The 25,915-nt window shown below is 38.9% G+C and overlaps 1 protein-coding gene and 2 long non-coding RNA genes across 5 annotated transcripts in view; 2 read left to right on the forward strand and 1 right to left on the reverse strand.

The window, feature by feature from the left end:
- The window catches only part of LOC309388140, a 432,191-nt gene that overhangs the window by 8,615 nt on the left and 397,661 nt on the right, over positions 1-25,915 (forward strand). The window lies entirely within an intron of this gene.
- DESI2 (desumoylating isopeptidase 2) lies at positions 664-25,647 on the forward strand. Of its 2 annotated transcripts, XM_081940940.1 has the most exons (6): positions 664-1,206; positions 10,499-10,690; positions 21,032-21,104; positions 22,356-22,449; positions 22,873-23,014; positions 23,795-25,647. In XM_081940940.1, exons 3-6 carry the CDS (start codon positions 21,038-21,040, stop codon positions 24,026-24,028), a joined length of 537 nt encoding a protein of 178 aa, XP_081797066.1. In that variant the 5' UTR covers positions 664-1,206; positions 10,499-10,690; positions 21,032-21,037; the 3' UTR covers positions 24,029-25,647. The 2 variants fall into 2 exon arrangements, with proteins under 2 accessions (XP_081797066.1, XP_081797065.1); XM_081940939.1 differs by lacking the exon at positions 10,499-10,690.
- LOC309386031 lies at positions 2,678-25,775 on the reverse strand. Of its 2 annotated transcripts, XR_014174337.1 has the most exons (4): positions 25,641-25,775; positions 20,585-20,751; positions 18,623-18,860; positions 2,678-3,213 (listed from the first exon to the last, which is right to left on the reverse strand). It is a non-coding gene; the product is annotated as an uncharacterized lncRNA (long non-coding RNA). The 2 variants fall into 2 exon arrangements; XR_014174338.1 differs by lacking the exons at positions 2,678-3,213; positions 18,623-18,860 and adding an exon at positions 22,676-22,713 and having other exon boundaries at positions 19,580-20,751; positions 25,641-25,685.

Here is a 25,915-nt window from a genome sequence, read left to right on the forward strand (position 1 = left end):
CGCCAGAGAGCTGCGGAGGGCGGAGGCAGAAATGTTGTCGGCGCTGCCGGATGACAAAGGCATGAAAGCGACTGGGTAACGACGAGAACCTTCCTGCCTCTGCTGGATTTCGCGCGCTCCTCGCGACTGCAATATGCAGGCAGCCTGAGCCTCCAGCACACGTGGTCCCATTCCCCGCCTTCCTGATGACGTCACCAGCCTCACCAGCCATAAACTTCACTGCACGTCACTGAGACTTTAATTATTTTGCACAAGAATTGTGAATTCACTTCAGGGTTTTGGACTCAGTATCCTTTATAATCCTAAATCATTGTATATGATTAGCTCCTTGGAAGTCTTTGCTAATGAAAAATATGAAATCTGTTCTGGCAAAATATTCTGTTTCTCAAGAGTTGGGAACTCTAATTATCTAGTCTCAAGAGTAAACACCACCTCACGTTACTTAGTTATCGACATAACACATGGCGGTAAGGTTGAACTCTTGAGCAACTCTTAAGGTTGATCAGTCGTGATCCTTACATATCTTTGCAATATGGAATTACACAGCAGCATTACATTGTATTTCACTGAAAACAGCTCAAGTTGCAGCGAACCCTTAAAACATTCCAAGCCTTTTCCTCTGACAAAGTGGAATGCGGGTAATAGAATTCGTATTTCACCTATCGAGGAGCATGCCATACTGGGGCTTGGGTTCCTGCTGTAGTGTATGCTGGGAATTGTAGTTTGGCGTCCATTTGCCCCCAAGTGGAAGGCGCGGCTGGCTTGAGAGTGTCTCTTGCAACGCTGGGACCGAGGTGGAAGAGGGCCAGGCAGCTAATCCTCGAGGAAGGTTTACTGCCGCGATCTCTCGCCTGAAGACAGGCTGGTCGGGTCAGACCAGCCAGGTCCCAGAAGCAAGAGGAAAGGCGGAGTCGTGCCGACCGGGACCCGCTCGAGGCTTGCTTCTCTCTCTCTCTCTCTCTCTCTCTCTCTCTTTCTCTGCCTCGCTTGGCGCGAGCGCGATTCCTGGGGGTGCAGCCCCGGCTTCCCTTTCCCCGCACTGAGGCGGCTCCATGCGGCTGGCGGCCTCCTCCACCTCCTCACACTCCTCCGCAAGAGGCAGGGCGAAAAGGCGGCATTCGCCGCCGTCCTCGGCCTGAGAGGGACCCGCGTTTGAAAGGAGAAAGGATGGCGAACCAGCTGGTAGTCCTCAACGTCTACGATATGGTGAGTGACCGGGCAGGCGCTTCCCACCCTAAGCTCTTAACCCCGGCACGTCTTCCGGGCCTTTTTCTTCTTCTTCTTTGTTTTTAACCTTCCTCCGAGGATACTTGGCTTTCTCTCAGCGGTCCGAAACAGCAGCGAGTCTTCCGTTTTCGTGTTTCCTTCCTTCCCACCCTCCCTCCATCCAAGCCTTGGCGAATTTCGGCTTAGCTTCTCGATGTTCAAGTTAAGGACGAGCGGCTTCTTCCGTTTTCCAGAAGTTCTTGCCAATGCAGTACAGATATCCCCCCTGATTGTCTCACGCCCGCCGATCCACCCTCAGTTTTCCAATAGTTTAACCTGACAGAAAGATGCTATAATAGTTTGGAAACAAGGAATGGGCTTAGCAGGAACTGGAAAGTCCTAGCAACAAGTGTGTCTGATTTCACTTTTCTCCTGCCGGTTCTGGATTCACTCAGATGCTCAACCAGTAGGTGTAGTTTACTAAATTACTTTCTGTAAACCCCCTCCCCTCCCCAGATATATCTAAAGAATAATTGTTTTCATAATGAGTTAGCTGGGACAACAGTCCTTAAATTGTTTACAGTGGGAAAGTCTTAAAGATCATACCATTACAGGCTTGGTGTCCCTCCCCCCCTTTTTTTTGTCCTTGGAAAGAATCAAAAGATGGAGACTAACAAAAAGGATCAAAATATATTTCGTGGTGGAAAGTATCTTTTCGAGCAGGTCAGCTCTTGTCTGATAACATGACTTTAATGTTTCTAAATTATAACGTTTCTAAATTATAGCCCTAGTTTCATGTATATGCAGGGAAAATTTGTGAGATATTTTACTCTTGTCTAATAAGAGTAAGACTTAAGGCTAAAGTTTTGCAATTTAGCCTTACTTAAGGCTAAAGTTTTGCAATTTATTTGGTGGGCCATAAGTAAGTCAGAGGTTTCTTATCTCAATCTCATTTATTTTTTTCTTAGTGTTGCACACTGTTTTCCAACAGGAAAAACCAATATAGTGCAATAAAGGTTGGAATGAACATAGATTTTGAGCTATGATAAATCTAGCTGCAATTGTGTGTTTAAGGGCTTGGGAATTTGCTTCTATAACCGTGTATCCTGTTCCCTAGCATAATATATCTTTATCATATCCTTAATGCATGTCTGTCTGTGCTCACCTGACTTGTTTAGTTGTATTTTGCTCTGGTTGGTGGCTCTAGGGCTTAGGAAAAAAACAAGGTTTTAGCAACTATCAAAACCAATCTTACAAGCACAAAGCCATTAGAAATGGGTCAGAATGTTGAGCTAGGAATAGAAAATCTGCCTCTATTAAAATTGTAATGGGTATAATATAGGATGGGAATAAAAGCACTTGAATTCTTTGGAAAATAGAGAGTAATATAAATGTACAAAATATAGGAACATTAAAGAAATGTTTCCAAATAAATCATGAAGAACAAAAATATAAACATCCATTTATTTTGGTACACATTTTTAAAAAATGTCTGGTACTTTGATGCTTCTAAGGCACTTTTAATAAAAGTTACGTCATCTTTTAAGTTACTATTGCGTTCTATTCATACAGAATTTACAGAAAGTTTTGAATGAATGTACATAAGTAGTCCTCAACTTGCAACCACAATTGAGCCCAACATTTCCATTGCTAAGCAAGACAGTTGTTAAGTGAGTTTTGCCCCATTTTTCAACCATTCTTGCCATAGATGTTAAGTGAATCACTGCAGTTATGTTAGTAACACCGTTGTTAAGTGAATCTGACTTCTGCGTTGACTTTGCTTGTCAGAAGGTTGCAAAAAGTGATCGGATAACCCAAGTAGTGGTGGAATGCTGCCGGTTTAACAACCTGTTCGGTGAGCGCAGGCTTGTGCGCGTCTTAAAGCGCTTGAGCGCAGCACTGAAAATGGAGCATTTAGAAGCTCAGTTGCTTACCTTCCAAGTCAGCAATGGTAAGTAAAGCAGCAGGGGGGGGGGGGAATCAGCTGTGCCGCACAATTGAGATGAGCTAGAAACCAAGAAATAAAGGACAGGATAAGGTGGGAACGAGGAGGGCAACTGATTGTTGGAGCTACCAGTTCACCCAAACTGGTCCAAACCGGCTGAATACCACCTCTGACCCCAGCACACTGCAACTCGTAAATACATGCCACTTACCAAGTGTTTTAATTTTGATGATGTGACCATGGAGATTCTGCAATGGTTGTGTGAAGAACAGTAGTAAGACAAGGACTAGCTGTACTTTTATGCATTATTTTTTGTTGCAAATGTTTATAAAAACACTTATAGTTTACAGAAGTGTTTCTCAACCGTGACAGTTTGAAGTAGGGGGGACTTCAATTCCTAGACTTCCTTAGGCAGCATGACAGTTGAAGTCCACAGGTTAATATTATTGCCAAGGTTAATAAACAGTGGTCTACAATAGCATGAATTATTAAAAGATGGTGGAAAATAATAGCTACACATTTTCTTGACAAGGGTGTACATCTGGTCTTTATATTCTATGTCTTTGGCAACAGTCAAGCAGCCTTCTCAAGAGGTTGCAACATTGGAAGCTTGGAGACACTTCGTATCTTATCTTTTAACTGCTTCACATAGCAAATTAGTAATGAACAGCTGTAAATCCTAGACTTGTAGTACAGCATTTCAGCAAAAACAAATCCTGTTTGTTTACTTGAGTTGGTTAACTTGCGAATTAATCCAATCTGATAAACCAGAAGGAAACCAGACTTAACTGGACAAAAATATCAATGTTTGTGCGTGATGGGTTGTAATAAAATTAGGCTATATTCCAGTTCTCTGTTGTCAGAGCAAATTAGCATTCTAAAAAAACCTGAAGTATCACTATGGTGAAGAGGAGTGGGGGTTTTTTTCTCTCCACCCCTTCATGATTTGAACATTGCCTGGGGTCTCAATGGACTGTTTCAAGATTTTCTTTGTTCTGTAAATTAAAGCAAGTCTATTAGCTGCTATGGACATGGCTTTCTAATGTAAAGGGTGGTGTGTGTGTGTCTGTGTGTGTCTGTGTGTAAAGCCAATGTAATGTTATAATTTTAGATCAGGTTCAACATTCATCTTTCTGTATTTGATTGTCACAGTGGTGATTGTCAACTATCTGCAAGATATCTTTGATATAGAGAATAAAGTATTGGAATTTAACTAGAAAGACCAGGGAATTAGATTCCCACTACTATGATGCTAACTATGGATATGGATTCTCCTCTTCCTCTTCTTAATTATAAGTGTGGACATGGTTTCAATATTTTATGTCAGAAACTGTTGTGATATAAATTACACAATTTTGAGAGAAGAGTGGAAAGGGCTCTTGTATACTAATTAAAAACATAAATAGAGGGCAAAACATTATAATGACTTCATATTTTCTCTCCATAATTTTTTGTTTTTCGCAACAGAAAATTCACAACATTTGTGAAATACACAACAGAAAATTCATAATATTTGAATACCTGTTTGCTGAAACAGCCTTGTTGCTACAATTATATAACCATGTACTTGTGAGGAATATCAATCTTATGATCTACATACATTTTTGGAGTGAATGTGATACAAATGTAGTGACAGCTTGAATCTCACAGAACTCTTTCCCATAGCACCGTGATGGCGAACCTATGGCACGCGTGCCACAAGTGGCATGCGGAGCCATTTGTCAGGGCATGCGAGGCGCTGCCCTGTCAGCTGGCCAGCGCACATGCGCGCGCTGGCCAGCTGAGTTCACCTTTTTAAAAGCTATTTTTCGCCTTCCCCAGGCTCCAGAGGCTTTATAGGAGCCTGGGGAGGGCGAAAAGAGCCTCCCTGCCCCCCCGGAGGCTTCAGGGACCGTCCCTGATGCCTTCGGAGCGCTTAAAACGACCCTCCGAGCAACCCGGAAGTGACTTCCGGTTTGCTCGGAGGGTGGTTTTAAGCATTCCAAAGGCTTCAGGGACCGTCCGAGGCTTCCCTGATGCCTTCGGAGCGCTTAAAACCACCCTCCGAGCAACCCGGAAGTCACTTCCAGTTTGCTCAGAGGGTCATTTTGAGCGTTCCGAAGGCTTCAGGGACAGTCCGAGGCTTCCCTGATGCCTTCGGAGCGCTTAAAACGACCCTCCGAGCAACCCGGAAGTCCCTGAAGCCTCCGGAGGGCCTCCGGGGGGTCAGGGGAGGCTCTTTTCGCCCTCCTCAGGCTCCTATAAAGCCCCTGGAGCCTGGGGAGGGCAAAACAAATGTAAAAATGGGGGGGTCGCGCGTTGTGCACGCATGCGCACTGGGGGGGTCGCGTGTTGCATTATGGGTGCGGCACGCCCGCACTCGACCCCCCTGCGCTCCCCCCACTTGTGGCACGCGAGCCAAAAAAGGTTCGCAATCACTGCCATAGCATATCTCTTGCAGAAGCACAACCATACATTTGTACTAGGAATGTGCATGGTGGTATGCAATGTTTATCTTTAGCTATGCATCTAAAAGGAATTTAATTCTTAAAGGATCTGTTGGAAGGAAGGCAATAACTTTCATAGTTTATCAAAATTATTCAGCACATAAGATTACATATTTGCTCATTCAAAACTGGTGGGAATTTGCACATAGAAGTAAGAATGCTACTCTCCAAAATATAATTAATAATTCCTGGAGAATTCTTTATATATAATTATAAAGTTATATTATTACTCATGTTTGTAATTACTATTCACAATAGCGTAGAATAATTTAGAGCTGAAACAGTTCATTCTTTAAAGTCCATAATATAATATGTAGTGTGTAGTGTAGTGTAGTAGTGTAGTATAGTATAATATTGTTCCTTGTGCAATTATTCTGGCCTGATAATTCTATGATCTTGAAATCTGAGATATGCATGTAATTATTATAGAGTAATTGACATCCCAAGAACATGTTTGCTTTGCTTATCATTTATTTATAACATCGTACTTTGAGAGTAATAAAAACAAGTCCCTTTCTGAGGAGAAGGTAGTCTCCCTTGAGTCAAGCTCAACTCTCAGTTATTACACAGGCACATCCGTGTTGTTTTGTTAGAAACAGTATAGAAGGGTTTGTCACTATATTCTTCCACAATGTTTTTCTACTTCCTACTCTAACCAAAAGCACTGGAAATATCTGAGAGGCTGTCATCCAAATACTAACCATTTGTGATCCTGCTTCAGTTTTTTGGCATCAGGCACAAAAAAAGATAAAATAGAGAATGGGGCAGAGCATGAGAAAGAAAAAAAAATTTTTCTCCACTGTTATGGAGAGTTCTTCAATTTCCTTACATATGTAATGTATAACTTTAATTATAATTCAGTATATAATATTGGGCTTTTGAATAATTTTTGCAATGACTTACAATAATGGGAGTTCTGAAAGGGACTTTTCAAATGAAAAATTTCAGTGTTATTTGTTTATTGGAAATTAAAACAAATAAAGCAAATAAGCAGAAAATTATTGGTACTTTCCAAACTGTATTAAATCTTTAATAGTGCACTCTCTTTCTCTTTTTTCCCCCCCTCGCTCTCTCTCTCCCCCCTCTCTGTACATACATACATACACATGGTTTCGGCTCTTAATATATGTAGTGACAATACTATTTCTAAATGTAAAACATATTTTACATGACATATAGCTTGCTATGTCAATTCGCATGGAGTATTTGAGGAACAAAGGCAATACAATACTATTTACAACAAAATGTATTACTTAAAAATTATAACATAAATATATTAATTAAAAAATCATAAAATCATTTTCATAAAACTCATTTATTTAAAATGATATGTAAAAATATCCAAATCTTATGTATTTCATAGTAGTCTATATACATAAACATTGTCACTTTCAGATGTCTGGACTTAAACTCTCAGTGGGAAATCCTGGGGATTGAAGCCTATATGTCTTAAAAGTTGAAGAGGTTGAGAAACACTGGAATAGACTGTGCCAGGATGAGGTAGTCATATTCTGCCACCATTGGGAAGAGAAAAATACCTCAAGGCAAGCAGCTGACTCAATGACTTGCTTAATGAGGGGAAACAAGCTGAATTCACTCATAATGAGGAGCTGTAAACCATAGGTTACACTTGACAGCATTGGGTTCCCATAAACTCACTGAACTAAAATTGAAAAAATAATTTAGCATGATGTGGAAACTAGTAGTCATATAGAACTAATTATAGGAACACAGATGTTTTTTGTTTGTTTATAGCTTCTTTCTCAGGTAGTTCCAGGTGGAAAAAGCCATTGTGCCTTGTACAATGACATGGTAAGCTACATTTACCAACAAGTAACACTTCATTAGTTTGCTCTGGCACACAGGAAGATCCAGGGATCTGACTAAGCCATTAGTCTGGCTTGCTATCTGAATAGATGCAGTTATTGGGTAAGTTGTTTTGTGGCCGAAAGGCATGAAACTCAAGAAAAATATGACTTCCTCTTTGAGACATCTTGCTGGAAAAAGATCTGGAACTGATTGCTCGCTAAACTGGCAGCTTATCATGATGAAGGTGAAGAATCAAAGAAAAAAGTTCGGCAGTAGATTTCTGAAAAAGGATCATCCACAGGGCAGGGCAAAGAATTAAATGGAAGTTGAGTGTAAACAAAACCATTTTGCAAGTCAAAACAACCAAAAGGACTGAAAACAGAGGAAAACTGCTGGATAACATCTCTTCTAGTTATGTTGGATTTGGCTATAGTAATAAGGAAATATGACATGAGAGAAAAGCCAGTGAGAGGTTATTTTCTCACACAGAAGTAAGAGGATAATCAAAACTTCATGAATTGCCAGACACTACAAATATACCATATTTTTTGGAGTATAAGGCATATCTTTTTCCTTCAAAAAAGAGGCTGAAAATTTGGGTGCGCCATATACACTGAATACAGCATTTTTTTTTGCCTCCCGAAACCCCATCCCCTTCAACAAAATGGTCATGCATAGCCTTTAGGAGCCTTGTAGAGTGCTTCTGGGAGCTGGGGAGGGCAGGAATGAGCTAAAATGGCCTGGTTTTTGTTCATTTTGCCCCCCCCCCCAGCCCCCTGGAGCACTCTGCAAAGCTAAAGGCTATTCATGCCCTTTTTTTGGAAAACAAATGGGCATTTTTTGCTCATTTTTGCCCACCCCACCCCCCAGGAACATTCTACAAACCTCCTAAAGGCTATTCATGCCCTGTAAAAAAAGGGGGGGGGCGTTTTCAAGAAAACGGGCCATTTTGGGGAGGTCTGCGGAGTGCAAAAACATTTTTTATTTGCCTCTTCAAAACCTTGGTGCGTCTTATACTCTGAAAAATACAGTAACTACGGTAAGTAGCTATACCATTTTCTGACAAAGGGGAAATAAAGGATTTTGCTCAGATCAAGGTTGAAGATTAGAATGATGCCACTACAGTTTGTGTCTTAAAGATTTCCAGAATTGAAACAGCACAATTTATTCTACAGTGGGGCTTGACAGTATTTCCCCTTTGAATAAAAATTTTAAAAAGAAAATGTAAGATTGGCTGCTAAGAGGAAGCGAATCAAATAACAGATCACTAGGAGGTATGATAAACTTATATTGTCCTACTAAAGGAAATAACTGTACATATTCTAAAACAATATGGATTTCAAATTCAAGGAACAAAAGACCCAGTTCTTTCAAGATTTAAGTCATGGTACCTAAAACAAAACAGCTTCAATTGATCACATCATGAAGAATTCTGGGATTCCTTAAAAATTGACATTTTCATTCAAAATCATGATTAAATTGGAAGATAGATTCTTCCCTGCCTATTATTCCAGCCATGCAGCAGAAATCCTGAAGGAACTAAAGCTAAAATTCCCAGGTATTCTAGTTTCTGAAGAATCAGGAGCAAAAAGGATAAAAGAGAATCACAGAATTGGGGGAGCGGGGCACACACCATATATCTATTTTATATATGGCAAAACCAAGGCTTTAATTAAAACTCAATATTATATTTGACATTACTTATTTTTATTTGTGCTAGCTGTAGTGAAAACACTCTTAGTAGAAATAGCAAGAGCTCAAAAGGGAACTCCAAGGATGCAACAACTTTTATAGTTAAAATGGTGAGTGGGGTTGCCTTTCTATAGGCTATCATCCTGGAGTGCTTTAGTTACTGTGATCCTTGTCATTTTTGATACCACATGATAATTATTGTAGTCTTCCTCCAAAGAAAAACCATAAGTAGTCCTCGACTTACAACCACAATTGAGCCCAGAATTTTGGTTGTAAGTCATTATAATTGGTTGCTTTGCTCAATGACCACAATCCCAGCTCTCCCTATTGCAGTTGTTAAAGCTACCTCACAGGTCATTAAGTGACTGCACTGCAGAGCTACCTCAGGATGGAGAATGGCTTGGAAGGCCACTAGAATGTGGAAAACTGCCATGGGCCAGATGGCCTCAACCACCTAAGCCCATCAGCACACAGATTGCCTTCCTTCCTCCCCCCCACTGCCCCAATCCCAAGAAACCTGACCTTTCCTCGCCTACACCACCACTGGACATGCCTGAGTCTACTTTGCTTTCCCTTTCTCTGCATCTGCCAAAAGGCATACCTATCCAAAGTAAGGCTCAGCTAGAAAGCTAGTGAAGACAATTTCCCTCAAACCCAGAGAGGCAATCTTCCTCAAAGCTGGACAGGAAGATGAAGTCAACCAGCAAAGAGGTGGATAGAGAGGGAAAAGACATGTGTGTCACTGGACCTAACTCGCTGAGGCCATCCAGCATGTAGTAACTTTCCGGGTGTCAGTGGGTGTACCCAGTCAAGGCCTCTTGGCTCACAGTAGTGGTGGTGGTGAGTCAGTCATCTCACAGTGATGGGGGTGGGCACACTGCAAAGGGCCCAAATTTTGATTGCATGACTACTGAGGCACTGCAACAAACAAACTTCAGCCAGGTGTTATAAGAGCCTTCCTTCATGACTTTCATAATTTTGAACTATACAGTAAAAGAAAGGTCATATAAATGTTTACAATGATATAGATACAATTTGTGTTCTATATTTATTCCCCCATTCAAAACTTATAGGAATAAAAAAGAGGTAGTTTTCTACCATACCTTACATTAATTAGTTAATTTTAATCACGTGTGACAAACTATGTTTTCATTTATTAGTTGAATATACTCTCCATCTTATACCTTTAATATTCCCTTCTTTTAAAATGGTTCCTGAGCGATAAAATGGAAATGTGCTAAGATGCAGTTTGTTTCTTTTTCCCGTCAGGTGTAGAATTAAAGTTTGTACACTGTGCTTGAAGAGAGCTGGTAAGCTGAACATTTAATTAAATTGCTTTTGCAATTTCTTTTACATTTAGGAAGATAGAATGCCTCCAGTTTAAGAAGCAGGCTCTCCCTTCTACTACAACACAGCCACCATCTCAGCTTTGGCTTCTGGGGAGGTTGTAATTGCACTATGTTATGGAGTAAGGCTTCAAGCCAGAAACTATTTATTCACTCCCACTTTGTGGCAACTCTTGCTGACACCCAATTCGGTTGGGAAATTCCAGGTAGCTTTGAAATTTCATCTGATATTATTCCTTAGGAAGTAGTCTATTTTAAGATTCTTATCACATTAAAGCAGTGCTTCTCAATTATTTTCTGTCATGCCCCCCCTAGGAAGAAGAAAACATTTCGCCCCCCCCCCCCCGCGCGACTGTAAATAGTATAATTTGTCTATAAAATTGTTATAAGTACACCTCTGCATAACATAGCACACCGGTCTTTTCTCGTCTCCCACCGTAGTCACATGCTTTCTTTCCTCTTTCCCTCTTGCTTGTCTATCCTTCCTTCCACCCTCCCTTCCTCCTTCCCTTCCTTCCTGCCTCCCTTCCAGTTCCCTCCTTCCTCTTTCCCCCTGCCTGCCTGCCTTCTTTCCTCTTTCCCTATCCTCCTATCCTTCCTTTCTCCCTCCCTCCTTCCCCGCCTCCCTTCCAGTTCCATTCTTCCCTCCTTCCTTCTGCCTCCTTCCTGCCTGCTTGCCTTCTTTCCTCTTTCCCTCTTGCTTGTGTATCCTTACTCCCTCCTCCCTTTCTTCCCTCCCTCCCTGCCAGCAGCTCCTCCAGCATCCCAGCTGGAAGCAGCAGCACAACAGTCGCCGTTACCAGGGGTGAAGGGGTGGCGGTGGCAAGATCGGGCGACCGCCGCCCCTTTGTCCCTTCCCCAACAGCGGCTGTTGCGCTTCCGCTTCCAGACGGAATGCTGGCGGTGGAGCTGCTGGCGGGGAGGCGAGCTACCTGCATAAAGACACCGCCGAGGGCATGGCAGAATATATCCCGGCTTGAAGTGGCAGTGCTGGGGACTGCTCAGAGACTCATCAGAGCCGCGGGCTGGAGCTGTGCAAAAAGTCCGCTTGGGCTGGGGGGGGGGAAGGGAGGGAAGCCTGGGACAGCCATGCTTCCCTCCCTCCCACTCCCGCCCGAGCAGGCTTCTTGCACAGCTCCAGCCCGCGGCTCCAATGAAAATCCACAGCCCGAAGTGCTGCCGCTTCCAGGCGGGATATATTATGCCTCGCCCACGCCGCCGCCGTTGCACCCAGATGGAAAGGGAGCCTTCGCGCCCCCCTTTACGGAGCCTCGCGCCCCCCCAGGGGGGCGCGCCCCACTATTTGAGAACCGCTGCATTAAAGTATTTTTCTCAAAATTTGTTCATAAGTTTGATAAAATCAAGAGGAAATAGAGCAAGATCAAGTAAAAGAATAAAAGTTAAAAGAATTAAAAAGGTAAGTTTGAAGCAGACAAGAAATTAATTGCAGCTTGAACTGCTTGAGATTGACTTAGTGTCATATTTCAGATACCCTAGGCTGGGTGTCGGCAATCCGCAGCTCCCAAGCCGCATGTGGCTCTTTGACCCCTCTCCTGCAGCTCCCTGCCAACAACCTGTTCTCCGCCGCAAGACACTGGCCCAACCCGGCCATGGCCGACACCAACCTCGCTAACACAAGGGCTGGTGAGGTGGGAATGGGATCCGGAAGGAGGTTACAATGGAAAGGGGGACAGGTCCGCAGCTGAGGAGCGAGCATGAGCCACGCCGAAGATGACTTCTCCTCACATGATCCTCTGTCCAGTTGTTGTGGGGCCAGGAGGGCGCACATGAGTGGGGATACCCTCCTCAAGTGAGTGGCCAGGTTTGGCCAAAGCACAGCAAAGGTGTGTTGGGTGGGCAGGTTGACCAGCTGATGGGCGAGTGTCTTAGGCAAGGGTTCTCCGGTTTTCTCCAAGCCTGATCCCCGGGGTGGGCATTTGAGGTTCGATGGGGCCAGGCCCTTTTCCCGTTCTCCTGATCTTTACTTCTCCAGTGGAGTTGATTGAAAGCATCCTCTTGGTGGTAAAAGTCCCCTGTGCGAGATTTAAAGCCGCCCCAAGGACGCTTTTCAATCAACGTCGGCAGTGGCACTGCTCCACTTGCTTGAGAAGGGTATCTCCGCTCATGCGCTCCATCCCAGCCCCTCAACAGCCAGCCAGGGGGTCGTGTGAGGAAGGGGGTCATCTTCGGCAAAGCCATTGCCGTGGCTCGTGCTCACTCCTCTGCCAGCCCAGATTTTCCAAAAATTGCCAAGAAGAAAGAAAAAGAGTAATGAAGAACCCCAAGGAGAGGTTGCTGGGTCAATTCAGCCTCAGCTTTCTGAGAGAGACAGACAGACAGACCGGGGGGGGGGGAGAGAAAAGGGGAGAAAAACAAATAGAGAAATGAGAAAATGATGGAGGGAGAGAGAGAGGAAAAAGAGGGAAACAAATAGAGAAGGGGGAGAGAAAGAAAAAGAAGGGGGGAGGAAAAAGGGAAAAACAGAAATGAGAGGAAGGGAGACCTGTTTCCCACAGAAGACACCGAAAGCCACAAAACCTGAGAAGGCATGGCGGGCGGGTCATGTGACTGGGTGGGAGTGACATTGAGTTGGCCATTCCCACCCAGGTTTTGTGGCTCCTGGTGTTTTCTGTGGGAAACGGGTCCAAGTGCCTCTGAGTGTTTAAGGTTGCAGACCCCTGCCCTTGGCAGAATCTAACAGCTTCTTGTTGATTCAAGATATGGGTTTCAAAATCTTCTGATACTGCTGTCATTCTTTGGAGATCTGATTAAGATAAAGCAGTATAAGCAGCTAGAATGACAACAAATATAGACTATGTGGAAAAGAAGCATATATTGTTACCAGATCTATCTTTTAGAAATACCAATAATTTCATCAAGCTTGTCTCCTTATCAGACAAGCAATAAGGACTTTATTTCTGTATCATGCAGTATTTGGCATATTCTTAGAAATTGGTATGTGGTAATTGCGTAATCTGAAAGTAATGTTAATTGTCTCAAACAATCCTTTAACCATTTAGAGATAATACTTCTACAATACTCTACTCATAAATAGTTTGGAGGGTCACTGATGGGTTACATAAATTTCTTGTTGACTTCTTCGCAGCTTCAGAGGCAGAAAGAAAGAGAGAAGTATGGATCATTGATAGGTGCCCACTAGGAATCCTGATATGACGGTTTTGATTTTATTTTTATTGCTATTTAGAAAATGTATATGGCTGCCCATTTTACGTATGAAGTTGGCTAAAAACAATTCAAAATAAACATAAAAATAAAAAAGCCATATAAACCAGGCAGAATTAAAATGATAATACAATAACTGAGACAATATATAACAGACACTCAACGTAAATCTCACTTATCTCTGGTTCATCTAACATCCATGTCCAGCAAATAGAGCAGGGGTGTCAAACTTGCGGCGTCATGATGGCATGATTGACATAGGGGGATTTTTTTCCCCTTTGCTAAACCGGGCGGGGGCAGAGCCAGCACGTAATGCATCCAGCCCGCAAGCCACAAGTTTAACACCCCTGAAATAGAAGAAAAAGCAGATCTTCATGACGTTCTGAAAAGCCAAGAGACAGAGATCTCTGGATTTCAGAGGGAAGACTATTTTATCAACCAGACATCAGGACAGAGAAGTCATGATTCCTTGGTCACAGTGCCATGCCTTTTAAATTTTTATTTAAGGTTTTTGATGAGCAGTTTTGTTAACAATCTTGAATATAGCTTTGTTACATATTTTTATTCTTTTTTATTTTTAAAAAATTTATTGTAAATTTGTTTAATTTGTTTAAATAAAAAATTAATAATGATAATTATTTATATTACATTTTTTTCTAAACTAGTTTTGATAAGTGTGTTTTTTCAGTAACGAGCTTATATTGAATTAATTATATAATTGGATATGCTAGGAATGCTCAATTTGAATTTTTGATTATGTCTAATCCAAACTGGACATATGTTTTAGTCCAATTGCCTCTCTAATAAATAATACAAGTCGGGCTTTAAAAAAAAATATTGTTAATCTCTCAAAAACCATCCTAGAGTCATTGACAAGGGAGTTTGCCTTAGAAATTGAAATTACAAATTGTGTCATGGAACATTAAAAGACTGAGGATAATCCTCAACTTATGGCTGGTTGCTTAGTGACTGTTCAAAGTTCCATTTGGGGAGACTGAAGTCATGTGATCACACGAGCACTTGGCAGCCAGGCTGCATTTACCGCCATTTGCAGCTACTGTAGTCCCTTGACCACATTTTATAACAATTTTGCCAACACCCAGCATTTACTTCTGAGTTTTGGCAAAACTGACCTATACCGAACCATGGGTTCAGTACCATGGTTTATGGGCTCAGAACCATGGGTTATGGCTTCAGTAGTCACTTCATGACTGCCACAAAAAAGATTATAATAATGTGTTGATCATGTGACGATTTGCTTTACGACTGTCACAAGTCACAGTCACGATTGGCAGGCTCTATTACTGTGTTAACTTGAGAACTATGGGTACCTGAAGAAAAGTAGATGTGTTATAGACTGAAATGATGTCATTTCCTTGCTTATAAACTAAAGTCTTCCAAATGAGAAAAAATATTAGCACGAAAATGGGATGAACAGATGAGTAGAAATTCAAAATCTGCCAGAATGGAAATTATATTGAAAACACTTTCTAGTTTTATTGTTGAACAAAAGATTTTAGAGGTCATTATATAATTTTAGTAGCCAAATGTGGACATTTTCAGAGGGTAGGGATAAATGTTAATGGTTAATTGGTTCAGACAAAAAATAAATCTGATGTACAGTATTATACAGTTGTTTTGCTAATCTCTTTACACTACAGGTAATTTAATTTAATTTAATTTAATTTAATTTATAGACCGCCCCCTCTCCCCAAAGGGACTCGGGGCGGTGTACAGACCACAATAAAACAATATACAAACTTAAATAATTATAAATACCCATTAAAACAAATTATATGATAGGCTGTACATTATAGTTAAAAATTAAAACAACCTATAAAATCTATCCCTAAACATTTAAAATTTAAAATACAGGCTAGAGGGACACAAAAGCTACAGTTAGGCCAGGCCAGCTAAATTAAACAGGTGGGTCTTTAGTTTGTTACGGAAGGAGCGGAGATCGGTCGTTATTCTAATGTCGGGGGGGAGGTCATTCCAGAGGGTCGGGCCCATCACAGAGAAGGCCCTACTCCTGGGCGTCGCCCGCTGGCACTGCCTAGTGGACGGCACCCGGAGGAGTCCCTCCCTGTGAGAGCGAATCGGCCGCAGGGATGTATGATAGTTGCCACATCGGCTTTTAAATTAGTTTTGCACCAGAATAAAATTTCAAAAGAGAAAATGAGTCGCCCAAATCATAATGTTCTCTGTACATCCATCCAGAAATTTAATTTAATGGACATATGAATGTTTAATTCCAACAGGCTACACTTGCCTGTTTTTAAACCACTCCTGGATATGTTAAAGAATTAATGTTTTAATATTTTTGATGGTTAATATAGTTGAAATATACAATATTGATTCAGTTTGAATTTCTAATCACATATCCACAGTAGTATTATGTATAAACGTATCCCAGTTAGTGGCATATGGTACTGGTAGTCCTTGCTTACTGACCAGTCATTCAGCATTCATTTGCAGTGTTCTTGCAATCACATTATCACAATTCAAGTATTTGGTAACCAGCATGCATTTATATAAGCTTTATAGCTGGCCAATAACAAGCAAACCAATGGGGAAGCCTGCTGGAAGTCGCAAATGTCAGTCACGTAACATAATGTTTAACGATGAGTGATCTGCTTCATGACTGCAACCAGAACTGATGTTGTAAGTTGGGCATGGTCATGTTTCATTTTATGACCACATCACTTTGGGACAGAGTTACCAGTGCCAGTTGTGGTTGGTACAGGAGGACTTCCTGTATTTTAATACTAATACATCAAGATCATGGGAAGTAGTAATATCATTCTATACTGCGCTAATGAGACCACCTTTGGAACACTGTCCAGTTCCAGTCACCACGGTACAGAAAAGATCCTGGGGCAGAGCATCACAGAAGAGCAGCAAGATGATAAGGGATCTAGAAGTTAAATCATATAATGAACAGCTAAGACAACTAGGTATGTTTAGCCTAATAAAGAAAAGGCTCGGGAGACATGATAGTAATTTTCCAATACTAGAAGTGCTATCATAGAGAAGAGGGCATCAATCTAGTCTCCATAGTTGAAGGCAGGACAAGAAGCAATGGGTGCAAACTCATCAAAGGGAGATTCAGCCTGAAAATTAAGGAGGAATTTCCTGACAGTGGGAATGATTAATCAGTGATACAGCTTGCGTCCTGGAGTTGAGGTGCTCTATCTTGGAGGTTTTCAAGGAAAGATTGGACAACATTTTTTCCTGTATGATAGAAACAACTGCTGCCTTGGACAGGGGCTTGGACTAGAAGGCCTCCAAGGTCCCTTCCAGCCCTATGATTCTATGAATTCTTTGTGGGAAGAATTGCAGTTTACGGAACAATAAAAGAGATACATATTTTTTTCCAAATCAAATTGCAATTCAAATCATATTGGGGATTGTTTGAGATACCCTTAAAGAATTTATTTGTAGCAAGATAATAACTATGCTTCTGGATCAAAAATGTATTGAATCACAAAATAGAAAAGTTGAATTATATGACTTGGATTTGGAATATGGTTTAAAACCAATGAAATGAACATATTGGGGATGAGGAGAGAAACCTGGGAAATGTTAGTTTCTCATTCGAACAAGGTTAAAATAACAGTTTTAGTAAGGAATTTTTCAAGAACACATTACCCCAGCTATAATGAGACTAATTTTCAGTGCTTTGAATTGTATAAAACTATATATTCTATACATATCCTTATATCTAGTCAGATAGATAATTATTCAGATATAATACATCTTTCAGAAGTTTCAGATATAGAGCCAGAAGAGCTGGCTACATGCTCAACATTACAGCATATCTATGATGCTGTTGATAAAATGAAATCTGGAAAGGTCTCTGGATGACAGGTATTAAAAATTGAACAAGAAAGTAGCTCTTACACTTCTGAAATTATTTCGGGCATTTTATGAAAGTAAAGCTCTACCAGTTTCCTATTATAAAGATTTTTATCACTATAACTTTGAGGGCAGATAAGGATCTCACCTAGTGTCCAGGTTATTACCCCATATTTCTGTTAAATGTTGATGCTAAGATTTCAGCAGCTATATTGACAAGATATTGATTGCAATAATTCTGGGAACAAGATAAAATTTATGAATACCAAGCTAGAAAGTGTTTTGGGGGTGAAGTGCAATACCAAAAAAGCCAGGATGTCTGGATCTATGTGCCTTGCCTAGCTTTAATTTCAGCTCATTAAAATAAATGTTCTTGCTAATATCAGTGACTTCAAATCTTTGTACAATAATTGAACATTCTGAGTGTGTTCTATGAATTTATAAGAGTTATAATAAAATTACTAGAATTTATTTTATGTTAGTAGTCACTTTGTGTTGAAATTGCAAACAGCTTGTTTAAACATGTCCATGTCTACAACCTGAAAGACATTGAACAGTAGATGTCTAATTTCATACTCTCTCTACTGGTCTTAAATACGGCTTCTTACCTTCATTGCGAAGTCAAAATGTCAGTTGTAATAATGCTTATGCAGCTGCATTCTGATTTGTGCCTATTATATTCTACCTGAGAATTCAGAAGGGAGGTATATTACCTTAGGACAGTGCTTCTCAAATAGTGGGGCGGGGGCCCCAGGGGGGGCGCGAGGCTCCGTAAAGGGGGGCTCAGCTCAAATTATTTTATATATTTTTGTTTTGCAGGTTAAAGTTTTTTTTAATATTGTGTTCCTTTAAATCCTGTGCTCCTTTAAATCTTTTCTGCTACAGTTAATAAAGCTATTCTTTGTTGTAAATTGATCCACATTTCTTTCTTTTTTTATTCTCTTATACGTTAATAAGGATACAGTGTTATGCAGAGGTGTACTTATAACAATTTTATAGACAAATGATACTATTTACAGTCGCGCGGGGGGGTGGGGCGCGAAATGTTTTCTTCTTCCTAGGGGGGGGCATGACAGAAAATAATTGAGAAGCACTGCCTTAGGACAAGCCATTGGATTGCACTCTCAGCAGCCTATTGTGATTTCAATCACCATGAATTAGTAACACAGGGAAGGGCTGATAGTCTTTGCTTTTATCCAGCTTTTGACAAATGAATTAAGTTCCCCTGCCTTCTCCTCTTCAATTGCAGCAGTAATTGAACAGCTCATTGCCTTCCTTGCTGAGGGCTGCTAACACACAAGCAAAACTTCATTGTGCTTTCTGTGGCGATGCAAACTGGGCAAAGAAAAACCCAAACAACAAGACATATAGATTTAACAAGTATTTCTAGTCTGCTTTTGAGAAATAAAAGACATTCAAGAAAACTACATTTAAAGTTTTCTGCAGTTTTTGGAAAGTTTGGAATAAACGTTTGGAACCAAATGAATTCTAGAGGAAGCTCTGTTGAAAACTGAAATTTCCAGAGATAGGTCATTGTATTGAAAAACAGTGAGTCCTTGATTTACATCACTTGCTCGGTGAATGTTCGGTAGTGCTTAACAAAAGGGATTTACAATCAGTCTTCAGAATTCCAGCTGATGCAATGTCTTCTCAGTCAAGCAAAATCAATGGGGAAACCAGCAGGTGTTCACAAATGGCAACAATATGATGGTCTTGCTTATTAACAACATGGGGGGATTCTCTTAACGATGAAAACTGGGATTCTCACAATTGGCATTGCTAAGGTTGCAATCGTGATCTAGTGCCTTGTGACTATTGCTGATCGAAGGAAATTCTGGTCTCAATTGCTGTTGTAAACCAAGATTAAAATGTTTTCATTTTGTTATCACTGTTGGAATAACCAATTTGTAACAACTATTGGAATATACTTTATTTGATAGATTTTTTTTTGTAGTCAAAACTAGAAATATTTATTTTACATTTTCACATTTATTTTATATTTCTTTCATAAAGCACTTAATCTTAAATCATCTTTAAATCAAGTATAACAGAATTGTTATACTTGGTTTTCACATCAGATAGATTTTACATTTTTAATAGGTTTCTGAATGGCCATTATAGTTTTTTTTTATAAATTCATCGGTAATGGTCCTAGAATTATTCTGTTATTCTTACTGGATATCCCAAAATCTAGTTGTACTTCATCATATCTCTATCATTATGTGACCTAGATGCCTAAACAGTAAAAAGTACAAAGTAGGTGCTTAGAGCTCTCGAACACCTAGGTGCTCCAAACCTAAGCATGGAACTTAAGGATGGTTGGAAGGAAAAAGGAAAAATGTTTATCAGAATATGGTTAAATAATGAGTTATTTTGGTGATGTTGAGTGGTTATTTAGATAGTATTTCTTTTAAAAATGTCTAATGAGGTAATAGATTAGTTTTTGATATCTAAATAAGGGGTGATTACTTTGGCATTGTTTAATAGTTTTTATTTTTATTTTGTAATGTCTAATTGTTAGACATTACAGGAATATGAGGGAAGAAAGAAATGTATGCTAATGGAAAAAAGAGGTTATATGTGTTATTAAGTATTTTTGTTAATTTTTATTGTTAATTTTTAATTTTATTGGATCTGTGCTGATTTATAAGGAGAGCAAAAAAATTAAGAGTTTATAGAAAATGGGTGAGGTATGAATGAAAAAATATATTCTTGTATTATAAGCAATGAATTGTTAATGAAGTTAACATTTGATCTTTACAACAAAATAAGAGAAATGTAATTCTGATTTTGGGATTTGATTATTGGGAATTATATCTGTTAAGAGCTACCAGAAACAGCAACATATGTTTTAATCTTGATCAAATAAATCCAGTTTATATTGTTTACTTTTTAAAAACTTGATCTTTAATCATTTCAAATAATGTCCCACAAGTTGATTTATCATTTTCTCTGTCTCCTCTTAGAAATTCCTTCACTAGTTTTAACATGTCTATTTTGTACATCCAAGATAAGAAAGCTATCCAAGTCATTCTTCTGATTTATTATTTGTATGTCACCTTTCATTATTAAGACTATAGCCTTCATCCATGAGTTTCATTTGTATTTCCAATATGGCAATATCCAATATTACTTTTGTAGTCAACATTTTTAAATCCACTTTCAGATCCATGTTCAAATCAGTTTCAGTCTGTTTTGTCCAGTAAAAGCTGTTCCTCTTCTGTAGCTGTAAAAGGTATTTTTAATGGGTGAGAAAAGTTGCTTGAATTTAGTTGTCTGATTGTTCTTTATTCTATAGCAAATAAAGAAGCATTCGATTGTTAAGCTTCCTGGCACCTAGTTAAATTATACTGTGCTCTGACTGTCTTAATGGTTAACAAACAATATTTTGAACATTTCAGGGAAATAATTAAAATAGTCTTCCCCCTCAAAGATAATTGCCTTGGCATATGGGATGTAAATAAAAATTATTTACATTTAGCTTCATCTCCCATGTTCTTTTCTAGTACTGGATGAATGAATACACTTCCTCCCTTGGAATTGGAGTATTTCACTCAGGAATTGAGATATATGGTAGAGGTATGTACCTAACTTTAGCCTTATATTTTTTTATTACAAGGAATAATTAAAATGGAACATTTTGTGTTCGTAGGGATTGGAAAGAGCAGCACATCAGTTTTGAAATTTAAATTTATCACAATCCAGCTCTCCCAGTTGGATTTGCTATGTGAAATGCCAGAAGATCTGGGCCTCCTGGGGCAGGGAGAGAACTCAGGTTTCTCATCATAGCCAAGAGATCTGGGCCTTTTCCCCACCCCATCACATCTGGGAGACTTGGGCTCACTCTATGCCCCAGTTGACTTTCTTTGTAAGGGGGGGGAAAAGCCATGGTGGCACAGTGATTAGACTTCAATATTGCAGGCTAGCTCTGCCCACTGCAAGGTGTTTGATCGTGACCAGCTCAAGGTTGACTCAGCCTTCCATCCTTCTGAGGTTGGTAAAATGAGGAGCCTGATTGTTGGGGGCAATATGTTGACTCTGTAAATCGCTTAGAGAGTGGTGTAACGCACTATGAAGCGGAATATAAGTCTAATTATTATTGCTATTGCTTTCCATTGTTCTGCAGTTGCTGACGACCAATGTTACTTCACTTCATTCTGTAAACAGGCCCCATTCACATCATTTTTAGGACAATTTGGAGAAGGGGCCTTCGGGATGTTCATAAGAACAGTGGTGTTCAGAGGGAAAATTCCTTGGCACTTCAGTGGGGCAGAAATGATAGCAGAACAGACAAATCCAATGTACATTCTGCTTACAAATTTCCTTATCTGCTTCCTTGATTTTCTGGAGAGATTAGCAGAGAAGATTGTAAATGGCAATCAGATGATCACAGGGTACTTTAGCAACTGGTCATAAATGGGAACAGGTAGCCAAGCATCTGAAATATGTTCATCTTACCAGGGGAGTGTGGCACATTTTACCACAGCCAAAACTGCAATAATTCTGGGTTGGTTTTTTCCCCATGGTTAGACATAGAGATACTTCGTTTGTTTGTTTATAGTTCATCTTTCTTAACCACCTATCTCCCTCAGAAGAGGGAGATTTACTTGGCATAAATAGAATTTGCCTTACTATCTTTCAACTTAATACTCCCAACTAAAATATAAATCTTGCATATTATAAGTACCAAGTATTAAGGTTTGTCTAGATTTTGTAGCAATGTTTTCTATATGATAGTATATCAGTTTTAAGCATGGAAAATTATTTGTATAGGGAAGTAAAGCACAACTAACAACTAACTAAAGATAATATCTTGAATTTGTCTTTCAGAATTTGCTTATGGTGGTCATCCATATCCTTTCTCTGGAATATTTGAAATTTTACCAGGCAATGCATCTGAATTAGGGGAAACATTTAAATTCAAGTAAGCAATTTTCATTAGTGTGTTCTGAAATTTATTTAAACAGTTTCCCTATATCTATTAACTGCAACTTGTAAATTCTAAACTATATGACCAAACACAAAAGTCCCATCTCTTATTAATAAAAGGAGCCAATTTTAATCCTTGTTTAGAATAGTAAGATATTATTTATTGTGCTGTCATATAAAAAGCTCTTCCCATAATTGCTATAGATAAAAAGTAAGCCTACACAAGTAAGTTGATGTTCTTATATATAAAACACAGCATCTGTAAAAAAAAAAAAAGCAGTATTGTGAAATATTCATTGAAGAGGAAGTTCAAAAGGCGGTTTCCAGAAGTGTATCTGTGTTCTCAAAAGAGAATGAAAATGAAAAAAACTCTTGTCTGAATTGCAAGAATCCTTTAATTTTCAGTCTTTTATTTCAGAGAAGCTGTTGTTCTTGGAAGTACTGATTTCATGGAGGAAGATGTAGAAAAAATTATAGAAGAACTTGGAAAAGAATTTAAGGGAAACGCTTATCACTTAATGCACAAAAACTGCAATCACTTTTCTTCAGCTTTATCAGAGGCAAGTTTAATTTGTGTTATTTTAAAAAGTAACCTTTTTATATCTTATAAAGACTCCTTAAGTTACAAGTGTGTTTCCAGTTTGCACTTGGCAATGACAAGAATATTCAATTTGCATCTCTAGAGGGGAGGTCAGTTAAATTATCAAAGAATTATTTCATGAACACATAATGTGTTTTCTCAGATGCAAATGAGGACAGTGTGGGATTTGTTCTGTTTACTGAAAACAATACATAAGAAGAAAATAATAGTGGAAACAGCATTGGTGACCTCCTATATAATGTTTATTATGCTATTTTTTATTAGTATTACTGCAACTTTTATTAATGGACCTCCATTTCCCAGATTTTTGGATGCAGTAGATCAAATTTCCATATAAGCATCACATTAAAATAACAGACAAGTCTGGCACATCTAATGTAATCCAGATATGGCTAAAGTGGTGTCAATACATGACTATTTTTGGTATTTGGGATATTATTATTACATGACCCACATTACCCTCAATACGTATAAGTGAAGTTTCATTGTACTTATATCTAATTAGTCTTTGTTGGAAAAAATGGATGCACAGTATGCGTGCAGTTTCAGAATTGTCAAAGTTACTTCTGTTTGAAAATTAGATTTATAAGTTATATTATCCAGTCTGGCAGGCAATATTAGTAGAAATTTACATTGTACTATAACTGCATATTTGAATATTTCAATTGAGATAAATTATTGATTTCAGATAGGAGCCCATATATACTTTAAAAATGATTAACTTGTCAATTCCATCTAGATTCTCTGTGGAAGAGAGATTCCTCGTTGGGTGAATCGTCTTGCCTATTTCAGTTCCTGTATTCCTTTTCTCCAGAGTTGTCTACCAAAAGAATGGCTTACACCTGCTGCCCTTCAGTCTAGTGTAAGCCAAGAGCTTCAGGAAGCCCTAGAAGAAGCAGAAGATGCTGCAACAACAGCTTCTCTGCCAGGTTCAGCATCAGGGGCAAGAACTGGCCATCATACTAAAATATAGGTTTAGTCCAAAGTACTGTTATTTTGGAAGTTTTGTCAATAACTGACTTATTGACAAAATAACTGACTACAATAGTAAACAGACATTTGATGGTGTCTTTGGTTTGCAATTAGAGAACTAATTCAAACCCATTGTGTTCTGCTCAGGATTTTATATGTAGTGAAAAGTGTCTTGATGAAATGAAAAGAACTCGAGAAGAACTCAAATGCAATCTTTGTTTTAATCTAATCAAATGACTTGGATTAATTGAGCAGAAGTTAAACTGTTTACAGTATTGTGTGCTGCTGTTTACAAATCCCCGAGGGATATCAGCCATTAAAAGAAAATGAATAAATCCAGTACAGCCTGCATAACTTCATCAACATCAGTGGAAGTATAGTAATGGTCAGTGTTCCTTGCTACTGCCTTGGAATAGAATAGGTTGGAGTATGCCTCTTCCAACTCTTGTTGGTATACAAGGAACTAGTAAATACTATGTGTAAACAGGGTACAGAATTATCAGTACAAAGAATTTTGTCTAAGACAGAAAGTAGTCTTACTATTTAGCAGAAATGTTCCTAAAATGTGACTTCTATGTCAATTTTTTTCAATTTACAATGAGCAAATTTATATTTTATTACAAATACAAGTGCATTTTTGGGTGATAAACTGCAGTCATTTTATTTCAATTGCCTCATGTTTTTATCTGATTTGTAGATATGAAAAATCCTTGTGAGATTTTCAGATAATAGTGCCTGTTTCACATATCATTTAAAATCTGAACATAAGATGAATGCAGATAAAACAGATAAATTACAATTAATATAAACTTGTGGATGCGTTAATTTAGAACATGGTAAATAATAGGTCATCTGGAAATTTAAAATGTGGATCATCCAACAAAGTGTTGTTAAATAGAATTTCAATTCAGAAACTCCAAGAGAAGTGACAGTTGTAATTGCCTTTCTCAGCAGCCAGATTCAAACAAAGAAACCAAATGCTTTATCCAGCTCACTGTGTTTTTGCCGAATCAATGAGTGTTTTAGATGAATAAGTTATAGACATTTTTGTGCCATTAAATAGCAATATATACTGTGTGAACTACAAAAAAAATCAATTGCAAAAATATTAGATGAATATCTTCTATTTAATGTGTTCTATTGCTGACATGATTTCATTGGGTAGAGATTAACAACAGGACTGGCATCTAATTGAAATTGGATTCAGATTTTTATATATGCAGTTCTAAGACTCTTCCAAATATATGGAAAGGAATGACCTGGAAACTGTGTTTAAACCAAGGCTTTTCAAGGCTTGCATTAGTGAAGAATATTAATTTCTAATGTTTACATCCCATACTTTATGTTCTTTAACCAATCATCTAAATTGGGTTTCTGAGAATACACTTTGAAAATCATAACTATAGTGTGTTTCTCTGTAAACTGACAATGAGATAATTTGGTTTTTCAATTGATATGGAAAAGAGATTTCCTACCAGTAGTATGGATCTCTATTAAGGAAATTGACATGTTAACAAAGAAAACTCTGCTCTTAATTATTCATAGGCTGGAGGATAGAAATTTCTTCACTCCTTTCAAGGAAGGACGATGCACATATTTTTGACATTACTTACCAGTGCCATGAAATTTTGCCCGTCCAGAGTTGCTGGAATCTCCATCAAATTCTATAAAATAAACTGGTTTTATTACTAATTACAGAATAATTTAACATTTTATGTCTTTATAGTCATCCACGACGACAGCATGTAAGGAATGCAAGGAAATACATGGCATACTAAGTAAAAGCAATTCTTTATTAACATGGTTCTGATTTTATTGGACTTTTCTATTATACATATTGTGGCATTTTATAGTGACTATATGTCCACAAATAGCTGAACTCTGACGC

Source organism: Natrix helvetica (assembly GCF_964273705.1).
Source record: "Natrix helvetica genome assembly, chromosome: 2".
NCBI classification, from domain to species: Eukaryota; Metazoa; Chordata; class Lepidosauria; order Squamata; family Natricidae; genus Natrix; species Natrix helvetica.

What these genes read in the sequence shown, in the direction of transcription:
- DESI2 (XM_081940939.1), top strand. Translation starts at nt 1,168, where the DNA reads ATGGCGAACCAGCTGGTAGTCCTCAACGTCTACGATATG. An exon ending in GGGGAAACATTTAAATTCAA is followed by an intron (nt 22,450 to 22,872) that starts GTAAGCAATTTT and finishes CTTTTATTTCAG; the next exon opens with AGAAGCTGTTGTTCTTGGAA. An exon ending in TTTCTTCAGCTTTATCAGAG is followed by an intron (nt 23,015 to 23,794) that starts GCAAGTTTAATT and finishes AATTCCATCTAG; the next exon opens with ATTCTCTGTGGAAGAGAGAT.